Source organism: Babylonia areolata, chromosome 12 (assembly GCF_041734735.1).
Source record: "Babylonia areolata isolate BAREFJ2019XMU chromosome 12, ASM4173473v1, whole genome shotgun sequence".
NCBI lineage: Eukaryota > Metazoa > Mollusca > Gastropoda > Neogastropoda > Buccinidae > Babylonia > Babylonia areolata.
The window spans coordinates 39521730-39540377 of record NC_134887.1 but is presented as its reverse complement, the minus strand read 5'-3'; the positions used below and the strand labels follow the sequence as shown (position 1 = coordinate 39540377).

The 18648-nt window shown below is 42.6% G+C and overlaps 1 protein-coding gene across 3 annotated transcripts in view; it reads left to right on the top strand.

The window, feature by feature from the left end:
- The window catches only part of LOC143288611 (ultra-long-chain fatty acid omega-hydroxylase-like), a 20429-nt gene extending 5711 nt beyond the window's left edge, over positions 1-14718 (top strand). The window contains exons 5-14 of one of the 3 annotated variants that reach the window (XR_013056123.1): positions 691-815; positions 1757-1819; positions 2403-2526; positions 3622-3772; positions 4316-4445; positions 7922-8117; positions 9206-9288; positions 9991-10056; positions 11387-12236; positions 12323-14718. Coding sequence is in view for 1 of the 3 variants with exons in the window: in XM_076597267.1 (XP_076453382.1) it covers positions 691-815; positions 1757-1819; positions 2403-2526; positions 3622-3772; positions 4316-4445; positions 7922-8117; positions 9206-9288; positions 9991-10056; positions 11387-11507 (1059 nt within the window). In the remaining 2 variants the exon portion in view is untranslated. Of the gene's footprint in view, positions 1-690; positions 816-1756; positions 1820-2402; positions 2527-3621; positions 3773-4315; positions 4446-7921; positions 8118-9205; positions 9289-9990; positions 10057-11386 lie in introns of all 3 variants that reach the window. The other 2 variants (XR_013056122.1, XM_076597267.1) reach the window with 2 other exon arrangements.
- Positions 14719-18648: the final 3930 nt, after the last annotated feature.

Genomic DNA, 18648 nt, shown 5'->3' with positions numbered 1-18648 from the left:
GGAGAAATTTCAAGACTGCCATGATTTGTTTCCCAAATAAATTTCAAAGCTTCCATTATTTGTTTGGGTCAATTTTCAAGGTTACCATAATTTGTTTTCAGGATAAATTTCAAGGCTACCATGAATTGCTTTCGGGATAGATTTCAAGGCTTCAGTGATTTGTTTTCAGGATGAATTTTAAGGCTTCCATGAATTTCAGGATAAATTTCAAGGCTACCATCATGTTTACAGGAAATAGTTCGAGGTTACAAGGATTTGCTTTCAGGATAAGTTCTAAGGTTACAATGAATTGTTTTCAGGATAGACTTCAAGGTTACCATGAATTGTTTTTAGAATGAATTTCAAGGCTACCCGATTTGTTTTAAGGATAAATTTCAAGGCTACCATGGTTTGTCTTCAGTATAAATTTCAAGGCAAGCATTATAACCATGATTTTTGTCTTCCAGAGAAATTTCAAGGCTACCATATTTATTTTCAGGATAAATTTCAAGATAACCGTGATTTGTTTTCAGGATAATTTTTAAATGTCAAGGTTACCATGATTTTTTTGGGGGGAGAAATTTCTAAGCTACCACTATTTATTTTCAGAATTAATTTCAAGGCTATCATGATCTGTTTTCATGGGAAATTTCAAGGCTACGACAGTTTGTTTTTGGGAGAAATTTCAAAGCTACCATGAATTGTTTTCAGGAGAAATTTCAAGGCTGCCATGATCGAGGCGAATACTTCGAGGTGTTCAATGACATCAGCATGTTCACACTGGATGTGATCTTGAAGTGCGCTTTTTCTTACGACACAGATTGTCAGAGGCTAGGGTATGTCAGCACTTTATTGTGGTGGTGGTGGTGGTGGTGGTGGTGTGTGTGTGTGTGTGTGCGTGTTAATGTGTGTGCGCCTCGACTTGACTCGACTCAACTTCTTCTATTGTCATGAAACTCAAAGGATTCACAGACACAACGAAAGAGCAAAAGGAACAAAGAAATGGTCACCTAAGATGCATGCATGCAAATACATATTTGGCAGGCGTTTTTTGACAAACATCACACTGGAATAACTCACTTGGTTTCAGGTTAATGCCCGTATGTTTTGACTGATCACATCTGACAGTTGATTAGTTTGCTGTTCAGTCGTAATCTGATGATTTCACAAGTTATGAAACAAAATACATATATCTAGGAAATGGAATCTATCTTCAAGTGCTTCGCACATATTACATAACCTTTTTCCATTAGATTGTTTGAAAATCTTCCTTGTTTAATATTCAAATTTTGTGCACTTATTCTGAGTTTACGAAGAGCTTGCTTGTGAGTAGGATCAATTTTATCAAATAGATAAATCTCAGTTCAATAATCGCTTCTTTTTATTTTGTTGTAGAAGTCTAATCTGTTATATTCAGTTTTTCACTGTCTCCAAAATTGAATATATCTATTTCTTAATTGTTCATGTAAAGTGAATTTAACTCTGCAGTTACTAAATGTTGACTGATTAATCCAAACATTACCTAACCCTACACTGTGAAAAATATTTCTTATGAATAGTTGTGAAGGGTTTTCAATTGTATCTTGTTGGTTCAACCTGGATGTGTGTGTGTGTCTATGTCTGTGTCTGTGTGTCTCTGTGTGTGCATGTGCGTGTGTGTGTTTGCGTGGTTATGTGTGTGTGTGTGTGTGTGTGTGTGTGTGTGCTGTTTATGAGATAAAACTCTTGATTACTACAAAAAATAATCTAGTTTGTTTCTTTTTCTGTTCATTGTCAGGTATCAACATCCATATGTGAAAGCTGTGTTTGCTTTGTCGGAAATGGCTGTCAAGCGATTTTTGTGAGTTGGCTTTGTCATTTTTTTTAATTTCATTTTATTTTATTTTTGTTTTATTTTTTGTTTCATTATCTACACACACACACACACACACACACACACACACACACACACACACACACACACACACACACACACTCTCTCTCTCTCTCTCTCTCTCTCTCTCACATATGTACACACACACACATACACACACACACACACACACACACACACATATATGTATACACACACACACACACACACACACACACACACATATATATATATATATATATGTATATATATGTACACACACACTATATATATATAGAGAGAGAGATAGATAGATAGATAGATAGATAGATAGATATTCATTTATTTATCTATTACCTTATGTTCTTATGCTATTCCGTTTCATTGTATTCTATTCCATTCCTTTTTTTTTTCCTTCTTTTTTTTTTTTTTTTTTTTTTGCTAGATTTTATTTCATTTTCATTTCATTTTCTTTTCATTATTTCATTTTCAACTCACGTCTTTCTTCTTGTTGCTGTTTTTTCCTCCCCCAACCCCCCTACCCCCCCACCCACCCCCCAACCCCATGCAGTCAGCCGTGGTTCCACTCAGACTGGCTGTACTTCCTGACGCCCACCGGCCGCCGCTTCCTCAAATGCTGCCGTCAGGTGCATGCAGTGGCTGAGGAGGTCATTCAGAAACGGAAAGAAGCTCTGGTGTGTAGGCTGGAGTTTGTGTGTGGGGACAGGGGGGAGCGGGGGGGCTGAGGGGGGTGGGTGGGAGAGGGTGTTTGTTGGTGTGTGTGTGTGTGTTTGGGGTTGGGGGGGGGCAGTGTTTGTGTGTGGGTGTAGGTGTGTGTCGGGGGCGGGAGGTTGGGGGGGGGAGGGTGTTTGTTGGTGTGTATGTGTGTTTGGGGTTCGGGGAGGTGTTTGTGTGTGGGTGTAGGTTGTGTGTGTGTGGGGGGTGGGGGATGAGGAGTTGGGGGAGGGGGGGTGTTTGTTGGTGTGTGGTTGGAGGGGGGGAGGAGGCGGTGTTTTGGTGTAGGTGTGTGTGTGTGTGCAGGGGGGGGGGTTTGAGGGGGGGGAGGGTGTTTGTTGGTGTGAGTGTGTGTGGTTGGGGGGCGGGGGGTGTGTGTGTGGGTGTAGGTTGTGTGTGTGTGGGGGGGTGGGGATGAGGAGGTAGGGAAGGGGTGTTTGTTGTTGTGTGTGTGGGGGGAGAGGGGGCAGGTGTGGGTGTGGGTGTTAGATACTGAAAATAATTGGTTAAAAAACAACAACAAAACAACCAACATGTCAATATAATATCTTTGTAATCGAAAAGCTAACAGTTATAGCAGTGAACCAACTAGACACAAAGAACTGAACCTCAGTTTCACTTTCACTTTCACTTTCAGTTGCTCAAGGAGGCACCACTGCTTTCGGACAAACCCATATATGCTACACCACATCTGCTAGGCAGATTCCTGACAGCAGCATAACCCAACGTGCTTAGTCAGGCCTTGAATGCATGCATATATATTTGTGTACCTATCAGAGTGGATTTCTTTTTACATAATTTTGCCATAGGACAACACTCTCGTTGCCATGGGTTCTTTTTCAGACCACCAATTGCATGCTGCACACGGGACCTCGGTTTATCATCTCATCCGAAAGGCTACACATTCAGTTTGATATTTTCCAGTCAAACTTGGGAGAGAGCGGGATTCGAACCTGCACCCTCACGGACTCTGCATATTGGCAGCTGAGCATCTTAACCGTTCTGCCACGTTCCTCCTTAAACCCAACATGTGACCTGTCTTTCTCCCCTCTCAGGCCAAGGGTTCGCAGCCAGCAGCCGAAGAGCAGAGTCGAAGGCGCCGCTGTTTGGATTTTCTGGACATCCTGCTGACGGCCAGAGATGAGAACAACGAAGGACTTCGCCCGGACGAGATTCGGGCGGAGGTGGACACGTTTCTGTTTGAGGGTATGCTGTTAAAGTATGTGTGTGGGTGGGGGGGGGGGGGGGGGTGAGTGGGGTGGTGTGTGTGTGTGTGTGTGTTTTTGGAGGTATAAGTGTTTGTGAAAGTGTTGTGTTTGTATGTGTGTTTGTGTTAATGTGGGGTTGGGGGGGTTTGGGGGGGGGTGTTGTTGGGGGGGGGTGTGCATGCTGGGTATGTTCTTGTTTCCATAACCCACCGAACGCTGACATGGATTACAGGATCTTTAACGTGCGTATTTGATCTTCTGCGTGCGTATACACACGAAGGGGGTTCAGGCACTAGCAGGTCTGCACACATGTTGACCTGGAAGATCGTAAAAATCTCCACCCTTCACCCACCAGGCGCCGTCACCGTGATTCGAACCCGGGACCCTCAGATTGACAGTCCAACGCTTTAACCACTCGGCTATTGCGCCCGTCGATGCTTTTGATCACTTGGCTGAAGCGCCCATCGCTCGTTGTCAGCCGACATGGTGTTTGTGTTGTCGCACACAATGAAAGAACATCTGCACTGGGTTCTGTGCGCAGGCCATGACACGACAGCCAGCGCCATCGCATGGGCGATGTACTCTCTGGCCGAGCACCCAGACATCCAGACCCGATGCCAGAGAGAAGTGGACGAGCTGCTTGATGGGAGAGAGACTGACGACGTCCTGTGGTGAGGCCTGGAGGAACAAGTCTGTGGGTTTGTTCTGTATTGTGTTGTGTTGTATTGTGTTGTGTTGTGTTGTTCTGTATTGTGTTGTGTTGTGTTGTTCTGTATTATGTTGTGTTGTATTGTGTTGTGTTGTGTTGTATTGTGTTGTGTTGTGCTGTGTTGTGTTGTGTTGTGTTACAGTGTTGTGTTGTATTGTGTTGTGTTGTGTTGTGTTGTGCTGTATTGTGTTGTGTTGTGTTGTGTTGTATCGTGTTGTGTTGTATCGTGTTGTGTTGTATCATGTTGTGTTGTGTTGTATCGTGTTTTGTTGTGTTGTGTTGTGTTGTATTGTGTTGTGTTGTATCGTGTTGTGTTGTATCGTGTTGTATTGTATTCTGCTGTGTTGTGTTTTGTTACAGCGTTGCGTTGTGTTGTGTTGTGTTGTGCTGTGTTGTGTTGTGTTGTGTTGTGTTGTCTTGTATTCTGTTGTGTTGTGTTGTGTTGTATCGTATTGTGTTGTATCGTGTTGTGTTGTATTGTATCGTGTTGTGTTGTATTGTGTTGTGTTGTGTTGTATTGTGTTGTGTTGTATTGTGTTGTATCGTGTTGTGTTGTGTTGTATTGTGTTGTGTTGTATCGTGTTGTGTTGTATTGTGTTGTGTTGTGTTGTATTGTGTTGTGTTGTATCGTGTTGTGTTGTATTGTGTTGTATTGTGTTGTATCGTGTTGTGTTGTATTGTGTTGTGTTGTGTTGTATCGTGTTGTGTTGTATTGTGTTGTATTGTGTTGTGTTGTATCGTGTTGTGTTGTATTGTGTTGTGTTGTATCGTGTTGTGTTGTGTTGTGTTGTATTGTGTTGTGTTGTATCGTGTTGTGTTGTGTTGTGTTGTGTTGTGTTGTATTGTGTTACAGCGTTGTGTTGTATTGTGTTGTGTTGTGTTACAGCGTTGTGTTGTGTTGTATTCTATTGTATTCTTTTGTGTGTCTTGAATTGTATTGCATTGTATTGTATTGCATTGCTTCACATTGCTTTGTATTACATTTGATCTCATCAGTAAAGATAAAACTTCTTTTCCTCTCAAGTTCTCGATGCCACATCCACCAGCTCTCTTTATTCCATCAAGTCAGATCTTCTTGGCAATGACTCGACTCCGCTTCCTCCCGCATACACTAGGTCTGAGCTCCCCACTGTCTTCTCCTCTTTATTTTTCGACAAAAACCCCAATGTCTTCTCATTTTTATCTTTTGACAAAGTCCCCAGTGTCTTCTCCTCTTTATTTTTCGACAAACTCCCCAATGTCTTCTCCTCTTTATTTTTCGACAAACTCCCCAATGTCTTCTCATCTTTATTTTTCGACAAAGTCCCCACTGTCTTCTCCTCTTTATTTTTCGACAAACTCCCCAATGTCTTCTCATCTTTATTTTTCGACAAAGTCCCCACTGTCTTCTCATCTTTATTTTTCAACAAAGTCCCCAATGTCTTCTCCTCTTTATTTTTCAACAAAGTCCCCAATGTCTTCTCCTCTTTATTTTTCAACAAAGTACCAATGTCTTCTCATCTTTATTTTTCAACAAAGTCCCCAATGTCTTCTCATCTTTATTTTTCAACAAAGTCCCCACTGTCTTCTCATCTTTATTTTTCAACAAAGTCCCCAATGTCTTCTCATCTTTATTTTTCAACAAAGTCCCCAATGTCTTCTCCTCTTTATTTTTCAACAAAGTCCCCAATGTCTTCTCCTCTTTATTTTTCAACAAAGTCCCCAATGTCTTCTCATCTTTATTTTTCAACAAAGTCCCCACTGTCTTCTCCTCTTTATTTTTCGACAAACTCCCCAATGTCTTCTCATCTCTATTTTTTGACAAACTCCCCACTGTCTTCTCCTCTTTATTTTTCAACAAAGTCCCCAATGTCTTCTCATCTCTATTTTTTGACAAACTCCCCACTGTCTTCTCCTCTTTATTTTTCGACAAAGTCCCCAATGTCTTCTCATCTCTATTTTTTGACAAAGTCCCCAATGTCTTCTCCTCTTTATTTTTTGACAAAGTCCCCAATGTCTTCTCCTCTTTATTTTTTGACAAACTCCCCAATGTCTTCTCCTCTTTATTTTTCGACAGAGTCCCCAATGTCTTCTCCTTTTATTTTTTGACAAAGTCCAAAAACATTCAGACCAACTTGGACCTGATATCTTTCCTGCCTTCTCCTCCCAATCCTCCCTTCAAACTGCACACCCCTCCTCTCCTTCAGCTCCTTGACTGAAACAGAAATCTGACATCCTGAAAGAAATGACAATAAGGTCAAGTGAGCTGGATCCCATACCAGCCTCTGTCTTTTCACTGTGTGTCCCACGGTTTCTCAGCACAGTCACCAAACATTGTCAACTCGTCTTCTTACAGGAACTTTTCCATTCGCTTTCAAAACTGCAATCACCCGACCTCTTCTGAAGAAACCCAGCCTTGACAGACATTTTGAAAAACTATCTGCCAGTTTCTCACTTTCCTTTACTGTCCAAACTTCTTTAAAAAGCTATTGTGAAGCAGCTCAATAAACCACATTTGTTTCAATAATCTCCCCCACCATTTCCAGTCTGCCTATCGTGCTGACTACAGCACTGAAACCACTCTCCTCCACATCCTCAGTAACCTATACGGTTAGCCTCAGACTGTGTAGAAAAATTTCCCTTCTAACCCTTCTTGACTTGTCAGCCGCCTTTGACACAATAGACTGAGCGTTCGATCCTTCTTTCCCATCTTCATTGCTCATTTGGTATGAATGGCACCTCTCTCAGCTGGTCTGAATCAAATCACACCAGCCAATTCAAGTCTTTTACAGCTGACAATTGCCAGTCTGAACCTGTTAAATAAAACTGAACACAGAGTCCCACAGGGATCTGTTTTAGGCCCCATGCTCTTGGCACTTTACACTGATTTTTTTTTTTTTTTTTTTTTAATAGTTTTTTTTACAAAGTGGATTTTTTTTTACTGACAGCTTCTAGTCTGAAGCTGTTGGAATGGAGCACAGAGTCCCAGAAGGATCTGTTTTAGGCTCCATGCTCTTCACACCTACCTTACATTGTTTTTTGTTTTGTTTTTTCTTGTTTTGTTTTGTTTTTCATAATGTGGATTTTTCTGATTGACAATTGCCAGAAGTCTGAACATGATAGAATTGAACACAGAGTCCCACAAGGATCTGTTTATGGCCCCATGCTCTTCACACTTTACACTGGGTTTTTTTTTGTTGTTGTTGTTGTTTTACAAAGTGGATTTTTCTAATTGATAGTTGCCTGTCATGAACCTGTTAGAACTGAACAGAGTCCCACAAGGGTCTGTTTTAGGCCCCATGTTCTTTACACTTCACATGTATGAGTTGTCTGTGTGTGGGTGTGGGTGGTGGTGGTGGTGGTGCTTCTTCTTCTTCTTTTTCTTGGTGGTGGTGGTGCTGATGCAGTCCAAGTGGATTTTTCTTCACACACCTCTAACATCATAATTACGTCTCCCAGGGAGGACTTCAACAGAATGCCCTACCTGACCATGTGCCTGAAGGAGGCCATGCGGCTGCACACCCCCGTGCCCTTCATCCAGCGCCAGCTGACCCAGGACACCCTCATTGACGGCCACACCGCCCCTGCCGGCACCATCGTCAACATCGTCATTTACAACATCCACCACAACCCTGTTGTCTGGGAGGAGAGCATGGTGGGTTGTGGTTCTTGGTTTTGTGTGTGGAGAGGGGGAGGAGAGGGGGGGATGTGTGTGTGGGACAGCATGTGGGGGGGTAGAGGGTGAGGGGGGATGTATGTGCGTGTGGGAGAGGGGGGTATGTGTGTGCGTGTGTGGGAGAGGGGGAATGTGTGTGTGTGGGAGAGGGGGGATGTGTGTGTGTGTGGGATAGGGTGTGTGTGTGGGGGGGGAGAGGGTGGGGGGGATGTGAGTGGGTGTGGGAGAGGGGGAATGTGTGTGTGTGGGAGATGGGGGATGTGTGTGTGTGTGTGGGAGAGGGTGTGTGTATGTGGGGGGGAGAGGGTGGGAGGGATGTGTGTATGTGGGGGGGAGAGGGTGGGAGGGATGTGTGTGTGGGGGGGAGAGGGGGAATGTGTGTGTGTGTGGGAGAGGGGGGGGATGTGGGCATGTGTGACTGCGTGTCACTGGGAACATTCATGTTTTTGACTTTTTACATTCATCAGTCCTCTACAACATCCACCACAACCCTGTTGTTTGGAAGTAGAGCATGGTGGGTTGTGGTTCTTGATGCTGTTTGGTTTTGTGTGTGTGGGGGGGGGGGGGGGGAGAGAGTAGGTGGTGGGTGCGTGTACGTACAACATCCACCCCAACCTTGATGTCTGGGAGGAGAGCCTGGTGGGTTGTGGTTCTTGGTGTTGTTAGGTTTTGTGTGTGTGTGTGTGTGCGCGTGTGTGGGTGGGTGGGGGAGAGGGTAGGATGAGGGGGGGATGTGTGTGTGGATGTGTATGTGTGTGCGCAAAAACATGAAGAAGGCAACTGTAAGCGTACAAATAAAAATAAATAAATAAAAAATAAAGATAAATAAATAAATACATAAAAAAATAGAAAAGAATAAAATAAAATAAATAAATAAAAAAGACAACAGTGATGATAAATAAGCAAATAAATGTAAAACATGTGTGTGCGTGTGTGTGTGTGTGTGTGTGTGCGTGTGTGTGTGCGTGTGTGTGTGTGTGTGTGTGTGTGCGTGTGTGTGTGTGTGTGTGTGTGCGTGTGTGTGTGTGTGTGTGTGTGTGTGTGTGTGTGTGTGTGTGTGTTGAAAGGAGTATCGTCCGGAGCGGTTCACTGAAGAGAACTGCAATGCTCGGAATCCGTACGCCTTCATTCCTTTCTCTGCTGGTCCTAGGTAAGAGTTGTGTGTGTGTGTCTGTGTGTGTGTGTGCGTGCGTGTCTGTGTGTGTCTGTGTCTGTTAGTATGTATGTATGTGTCTGTGAGCGTGTCTGTGTCCGTTAGCGTGTATGTATGTGTCTGTGAGTGTGTTTGTGTCTGTTAGCGTGTATGTATGTGTCTGTGAGTGTGTCTGTGTCTGTTAGCATGTGTGTATGTGAGTGTGAGTATATCTGTGTCTGTTAGCATGTGTGTATGTGAGTGTGTCTGTGTCTGTGAGCGTGTCTGTGTCCGCCCCCCCCTACCCCCTCCCCCCCACACACACGTACATACACACACAGAAGCACACACCAACACACACACACACACACCAACACACACACACACACACAGAGGCACTACAACCCCCCCCCCCCCCCCCCCCCCGCACCCCCCCCCCACACACACACAGAAGCACACACCAACACACACACACACACACACACAGAGGCACTACCCACACACACACACACACACACACACATACACAGAGGCGCGCACACACACACACACAGAGGAGCACACACATACAGAGGCGCACACACACACACATTCTCACACACACACACACACACACACACACACACACACACACACACACACCAGGATTCAACAAACTAGTTCACAGTCACGGAGTGTTTCAAGAACAAAGCGAATCAAATCTGTCTGTTCCTGTCACAGAAACTGCATCGGACAGACATTTGCCATGCATGAGATCAAGCTGGTTATGGCGAAGATGCTGCGCAGGTATGTGATGTATATATGACAGGGCATGTAGACGGGTGCAATGGCCGAGTGGTTAAAGCACTGGACTTTCAGTCTGACGGACCTGAGTTCGAATCTCGGTAACAGCGCCTGGTGGGTAAAAGGTGGAGAATTTTTCCCATCTCCCAGGTCGGCATAATAATATGTGCAAACCTGCTTGTGTCTGAACCACCTGTGTGTGCATACGCACGCAGAAGATCAAATACGCGCGTTAAAGATCATGTTATCCATACCAGCGTCTGGTGGGTTATGGAAACAAGAACATACCCAGAATGCACACCCCCGAAAACGGAGTATGGCTGCCTACCTGGTGGGGTGAATAAGCAAAACGGTCGTACACGTTAGATGTTACATGTCTGTCTGAGTGTGTATGTGTGTGTGCCTGAAACCTGATTGAATAACACAGGAAACAAATGATGAGCGCTCATTGGCCACTGTCAGTCGACTCTTCCCAAGTAGGCAGCCTGTTGTGCAAATGATTCTGTCTTTGTAAAGTGCTTATAAGCTTAGAATTTGGTTCCCGACCAAGGATAGGCAATATATAAGTATCCATATCATTCATCATCATTCATTCATGATAATCAGTCATGTCAAACTATGGCCATCAGAACAGCAGAGGAGGCAACAGATGTCCCGACTATGTGGGCTAGAATCTGATGATGTTATCATTATCAAACATGCACCTTAAAGATCCTGTAATTCATGTCAGCGTTTGGTGGGTTCTGGGAACAAGAACATAACCAGCAGGCACCCCCCACCCCCGAAAACGGAGTATGGCTGCCTACATGGCGTGGTAAAAATGGTAATACATGTAAAAGCCCACCTGTGTACAGACAAGTGAACGTGGGAGTTGCAGGCCATGAACTAAGAAGAAGAAGAAAAGATTAAAGTGGAGAGTGTCTTTCCCCAAGTTACATCCCCACACACTCTCTCGGCCAAGAGGGTTTCAGGACAGTTTAGGGTGGTCTCCAAAGGCCAGCTAGTCCCCAAGTCCGCAGGGCTCAGAGCCAGTGCGATCTTGCCTCCAAGTTTGAGTCATTGTCCTTCACAAAAGACCAAGCTGGGAATGAGTTCCTATTTCAGTGAATAAACCACTGATACCAGCTCTCACTTTGCTGTTGGCCCAGTTGTAAGGTTATGTCGATCTCTGATACAAGCTGAACATTTAACTGTAGAGTTCATTGGCTAAATGCTGCTGTTTAAATTTCCAATATTGTTTTTATTCATTTTTTTTAACCATTATTATTATCATCATCATCATCATCATCATCATCATCATCATCATCATCATCACCACACATGGTGATTGCAGGTATACCCTGGAGCTGGACCCCAATCACAAGGTGGAGAAGTTTGAGTCCGTGGTCATGAAGACCAAGACCGGCATCCGCATGAAGGCCACACCCCGACAGCCCGCCGGCCAGAAATATTGAACTGTTCCACACCTGACCTCCTGGCATCGTTCCCAACCACCAGTACAGGTTACAACCAGCAACAAAGCTTTCAAAATTGATCCATCATCTGACAATGTTCACAGCCAGCTTGCCAGAAATATTGAACTGTTCCACACCTGACCTCCTGGCATCGGTCCCAACCACCAGTACAGGTTACAACCAGCAACAAAGCTTTCAAAATTGATCCATCATCTGACAATGTTCACAGCCAGCTTGCCAGAAATATTGAACTGTTCCACACCTGACCTCCTGGCATCGGTCCCAACCACCAGTACAGGTTACAACCTGCAACAAATCTTTCAAAGTTGATCGATCATCTGACAATGTTCACAGCCAGCTGGTCAGAACAGAAATATTAAACTGTTTCACATCGACATCGTTCACTACCAGCAATAGAGGTTGCAACCAGCAATGGAGGTTTCAAAGTTGATCATCTGACAGTCTTCACGTCCAGTTTTTGGCCAGGACTATTACCGTTACACAGTTATTGATTTTGTGATCTTTGACAGCGTTCACCACCAGAAATAGAGGTTTGAAAGTCGATCATCTGACATTACTTGCAGCCACCATTAAAGACTTCATTTTCGATCATCTTGCAGTGTTCGCACACACCAATAAATATTTCAAAGTTGATCATCTTCCAATGTTCGCAGCTAGCAATAAAGGTTTCAGTTGATCATCTGACAATGTTCGCAGCTAGCAATAAAGGTTTCAGTTGATCATCTGACAATGTTCGCAGCTAGCAATAAAGGTTTCAGTTGATCATCTGACAATGTTCGCAGCTAGCAATAAAGGTTTCAAAGTTGATCATCCTAAATGTTCGCAGCTAGCAATGAAGGTTTCAAAGTTGATCATCTTACAATGTTCGCAGCTAGCAATAAAAATTTCAGATACAGTCGACTGACAATGGTCGCAATCAGCAATAAATCAAGGTTTCAGTTTGATCACCTGACGATGTTCATAGCCAGCAAAGAAGGTTACAAAGTCATTACAAAGTCAATCAAATGACAGATAGATCGAACCTTGTTTTCAAATAGGGTAAAAGTAAAGTGTCCTTTGATTAAAGCATAAAAAACATAAATAGATAACAAACAAAAAAATCAAACTTTGCAACCAGATATATATATATATATATATTGAATTTGAAGAGTTTATATATATAATATATATATATATATATAAACTCTTCAGTCAACTGACTGTTGAGCCCTTGAACGGAAAGAAGGGTAATCAGTGGCAGAGGCTGACTTTCTTATTGCCCGTTATGCCTTCTGACGTGCAGAGCAACAATGAAGAATGGTTTCTTCTGTTGCTGTTGCCATAAAAAAATGGTGGGTTTCTTCTATTGTATGTGTGTGTGTGTGTTTTGTTTTGGTTTTGGTTTTTTGTTGTTTTTTCTTAATGGGACCAGGTTGTCAGCCCTGTGTCCGACTCCCAACCTGGGGGACCAGCGGATCAATCTTAACCAGCCTCCCCACCTTCGACATTCCACCAGTCAGGGCTTTGGGTGGCTCTTCCAGGAGTTTAACTCACTCAGTACGGCCAGTCCTCTCTTCTCCTCTACACGGACCCCTCGGATGTCCAGTGGGTGTCTGAATGACCCAACCTTTAGCTTCCGTCGTCAGAATTGTGGTATCTTTGTCAACAAACACCTCTTCAGTATAAGAGCCTTCCACTTGCAATATTTTGATGGTGGTAATTTGGGTGAAACGCTGTTAACGTCGTCTCTTTCGCCGTTCGTATGGAGAGAGTTAAGCTCCCACTGGCACACAAGGTCCCTCACCCTCACCCTCACCCTCCTTTCCATCCCCACCACGACAAGGTAGCAATTGTTGGTGAAATAGATAAATAAAGGGTGACTTTGATACAAACAAGAACCCGTTTGCAGCCAGAAGTATAAGGCCCAGACTTGATTGATTGACTTAAAGAGCCAGTTTGTCAAATAGTTTGTTTTGTTTTTCTTTTACAAATCAAGTATCTGTCGAGAAAAGCCAATGTTATTTTGATTCACTGACTCTTTTATTATTATTATTATTGTTATTATTGTTGTTGTTGTTGTTGTTATTATCAGTGCTGAAAGAAATGATAAAAATAAAACAGCACGTTTGTTATTAAGACCAACAGATTGGAGAGAGATACAAACACATTGGAAACCGTTTTGATATTAATGCAACGAAGTACCTGTTCTCGGTCACCCCTACTTAAAAATAAATGTTACAGAGTCTGTTTTTTTCCAAAATGACGGAAGAGTTGTTGGCTTTGTACTTGCCCTTGTTTTCCTGTATTACTTCAGGATTGTTCAGGTAAAAAAAAACCAAAAAACATGGGAGTAAGGTAAAAGGATTTGTTTCTTCTTCTTCTTCATGTTTTTTTTATTTTTTGTTTTGTTTTGTTTTGTTTGTTGTTGTTTTTGTTGTTTTTTTGTTTGGTTGGTTGGTTGTTGTTTTGTTTTTGTTTTTTGTTGTTGTTTTTTGTTTTTTTTAGGGGGGGGGGGTAATTGCGAGAGAAAGTGGAACATTTTTTTCTCCCCATGAAGAAGAGCCTAGGGCCCGAAACGTAGGGAAATTCCTTCATCACAGGACAAGTTACCACCTACAGGTCAGTTTGACCCATTTTTTTCACAGGTTTACATTGCCCCATTTCTCTCATCTTTAGTCAGCTCATGTTTCCATTCTTATTTTTGTTCTTGTTTTGGGTGGGAGTTTGTTTGTTTGTTTGTTTTTCTGCAGGTTTTTGTTCTGTTGAAGGACTGCAGAAAAAACTGTTGGTCTTTTGTCACTCAGACTCCAGTCTGAGAGAAGTGAATGATTTCAGTCCCCCTGTCAACGGATCTCCTGCAGTGATGGTCAATCATTTATTCTGTCTGTCTCAAAATAATAAAGTTGTGGGCTTATTTTTAGCATGTTAACACAGCAATGGTGTGGACAACAATTTGCTGGTGTAACATGATGTCATGGTGTTTGCGGTTTTCTTCTTTCTGTATGACACTTTCTCCCCCTCCACTAGACCTTGAGTGGTGGTCTGGACGCTAGTCATTCGGGTGAAACGATAAACCGAGGTCCCGTGTGCAGCATGCACGTAGCGCACGTAAAAGAACCCACGGCAACAAAAGTGTTGTTCCTGGCAAAATTCTGTAGAAAAATCCACTTCGATAGGAAAAAGAAATAAAACTGCACGCCGGAAAAAAAAATATTAAAAAAAAGGTGGCGCTATAGTGTAGCGACGCGCTCTCCCTGGAAATATATATTTCACACAGAGAAATCTGTTGTGACAAAAAGAAATACAAAATACAAAAAATTACAAATACCTGCTCGATGTTGAACTGCAGATTAACAAAAGTAACGACTTTCTTTCCTTTTCTTTTCGTTTTTTTTTTTCAGAGTTACAAACTCAGATCGCGATTGGTTTGCAGGAGAATAAGAGAACTCTACAACAGCCCTTCTAGCATGGCTGATTTTATGAAAACTTAATTAATGAGTCAAGTGACCCGACTCTGTCCCACATTGATGGGTCATGTTGTATGCGTCAGTGACCGATGGCCGATTCGAAATCTGAACCCATTACTGATATAATTAACAAATAGTAAAGAGGGGTAACTCTCTCCATTACACATGGTACACAACTTCAAGTCAGTGATGCTTACGCTACCGATTCAGCTAGCACACAGGTAAATAAAAGGTACATTGGAACAAACCCAGACACTTCCTCAAAAAGGAAGCGCCTGGCCTGTCCTTATACCAATCATTTGACATGTGCACACAGCAGCAAAGACAGAAGAAATGTGCAAACACAAATTAGCTTTTATTCAAGACTGGCATAGCCTCTTTAATCCTGAATAAGCCACACAGAACACAGGGACAATACAGAACAAATACATGGTTGCCTCGGTAGTTTACTGATATAGTTCTGTTGTTGTTGTTGTTTTATTGATGTTGGTCAGTACTTGGGTTTTTTGTTGTTGTTTTTTTCAGTCTTTTTCTGTGTTTCTGCTTTTGGTCACATCTTTCATGCTCCCTATTCTAGTCTTGTCTTGCGTTTAGCATTGTTGTTTATCTCTCTCTCTCTCTCTCTCTCTCTCTCTCTCTCCCCATCTCTCTCTCTCCCCATCTCTCTCTCTCTCGCTCTGTGTCTCCCTAATAATTATGTGAATTATCAGTTATATTATTGTGTTATTCTCATACCAAATTCTAGATGTGTTAACCTGTGTTGATATGGGTCAAAAGTCTAATCAATAAATATGTCAAGATTCCAGTCTCTCTCCCTCTGTGTGTGTGTGTGTGTGTGTGTGTGTGTGTGTGTCTTTGTGTGTGTGTGTTTCGGTAATCTGGAGAAGAATTTTTGTTGTTGGTGGGGGTGGGGGTGGAATTGTTATCATTGTTCTGTTTTTATTTTTGTTGTTGTTGCAGATAGGTATTATGTACATTGTTGTTGTTTTTTCAAGTTGTTTATTAGGCTATTTTTTGTTTTGGTTTTTGTTAGATTGGATATGCTTTGTAATTGTAAATGTTTTTGTTTTAGATTTCTATCAAATCTTATAACTGGGTTATGAAAATGTTCACATTTTATTACTGAATTCTATCAAATCTTTACTGCATCATGGTTCTTCTATTTTTTATGTTCATTTCCTATAAAGTCTTATCGAGTTACATGCATTGTAAATCTTTACAATTCCTGGAACCTTTAATAAACAAAAGACTTATGCATTGATCTGTGTGTGTGTGTGTGTGTGTGTGTGTGTGTGTGTGTGTTTTATGCACCAGCCTGTATTGTAGATAAGGGTACGGTACCAAAAGCTTTTTGCCAAACTGGCGTGATTTGCAGACCTTTGCCGCCCTCTTTTTCGTGATTGTGTCAGCAGAGTTGTTTCGCAGGCACACATATATTCGTTATGTCGGCACACACGTATTGGTTTCGCCGATGCACACATGTTCGTTTCGTTGAAATCAAAAGTAGGTGACTGGCGAAATAGCCGAGTGGTTAAAGCGTTGGACTTTAGATCTGGTGAGGGTCCGAGGTTCGAACCTCGGTAACGGCGCCTGGTGAAAGGAAAGACAGGATCGACTTAGAGGTAGAGAAAAACGAACGAATCGAGGGTGCCGAGTCGAATCGAGTACACAGAATGTAAGAATACAATACAGACAAGCCGCATGCAGCAAAATAATGCCAAATGAATACGCTTAATAGCCAAAAAAAAAGCGTAAGACGAGACAGAGCGTAAACCTGACAAGATGGCGTGGAGAGCCTTGACCAAAGGAATGATTCAGCGCTTATAGCTTTTAGAGGCGTTTGATTGGCTGAGAGCGGACCGGGGAAAGACTGCTCGTCTTTTCATTGTTAGTCGCGCGAAATTTGGCCAAGCAGAGCAAACCGATAGGCCTAGTTTGCATCAGTTTGACATGGTACAGTATATGTAACACCAAACATGGAGTATAATACAAACTCCTATTTTTCCGATCTTTCAGGTCAACATAAATTATATGCAGACCTGTTTTTGTGCCTGAACCCCCCCTTCGTGTGTATACGCAAGCAGAAATATCCTGTAATCCATGACCGCGTTCAATGGGTTATGGAAACAAGAACATACCCAGCATGCACACCCCCGAAAACGGAGTGTGGCTGCTTACATGGCGGGGTAAATACGGTCATGCACATAAAAGCCCACTCGTGTACATACGAGTGAACGTGAGAGTTGCAGCCCACGAAAGAAGGTGGAGGAGAAGAAACTGGGCAGGGTCCTATTTTAGCGTCCTAAATTATTGCCCCTGCTGGTTACATTTTTCATGGTTTGTGGGACCAAAAACGGGAGAAGCAAGATGGTAACACGTTAGTTCAGTGACTGAATTCTCATCAAAATTGAGTAAAATATCGTTATAAAATAGTAGGAGTCGAAATCCAGTGAATATGGGTTACAACATCTAATTAATGGTAATATCGTCTCATACATGCATGAAACATTGCCGGTGTAATGGGTTCCTGAATTTTAGAGATGCTGAAATAGGACTTTACCTTGAAACTAAAATCAGCAGTCATTCGGCCGAACTCAAAAGGTGTTGGTGATCATTTTCTTGTTGTTGTGAGATTCTACACTAGACCTCGGGACAACATGGAATTTCTTCAAACGTAAACATGAGGGAGATATGACTGATGTAGCTGCACAAATATACTGAAATTTTTGCCAGAAAATGTCATCATCATACAAACATGCTTTGTAACACGGGATTGTCACATACCACACCTCACAGAGAGAGGGAGGGAGACAGACAGACAGACAGAGAAACAAAGACAGAGACGCTTCAGACATTATTTATTGACATTGGCCTATCCACAGCCCTTATGTCAAGGGGACATAATTCTCAATTGCAGCGTCGTGTATTGAACGAAAAACAAAAACAAAAACAAACTATGAACAGTAAATAAGACAATTCTTGTCAATAAGCTTTTCTAGAACAAGGTGAATCAACTGTTTATAGATGCATGTGCCCAATACAACACACATACATCAGAACAAAGACAGAGAGAGGGAGGGAGAGAGACAGAAAGAGAGAGGGAGAGAGAGAGAGAGAGAGAGAGCGACAGGTGTTGATGCCATGAACAATCCCCATCAAAGATGTTTATAGTTTGATAGAGTGATGCACAGAAACAGCAGGCGAAACACACACACACACACACACACACACACACACACACACACACACACACACACACACACACCTGACACTGTGCATGTGAAACCCGCGAAGGCGAAACGTAAATGTGTAGGCAAAACATGGGTCACCGTACAATGCGATACAAAACAGCACAGTGTGATAAATACAATACAAGGCAATACAACACAATGCAGCACAATACAATGCAGTACAACACAATGCAATACAATGCAGCACAACACAATGCAGCACAATACAATGCAGTACAACACAATGCAATACAATGCAGCACAACACAATGCAGTACAACACAATGCAATACAATGCAGCACAACACAATGCAGCACAGCATAATACAATACAATACAATACAAAGCAGCACAGTGTGATAAATACAATACAATACAATACAATACAATGCAGCACAGCACAATACAATACAATACAATGCAGCACAGCACAATACAATACAA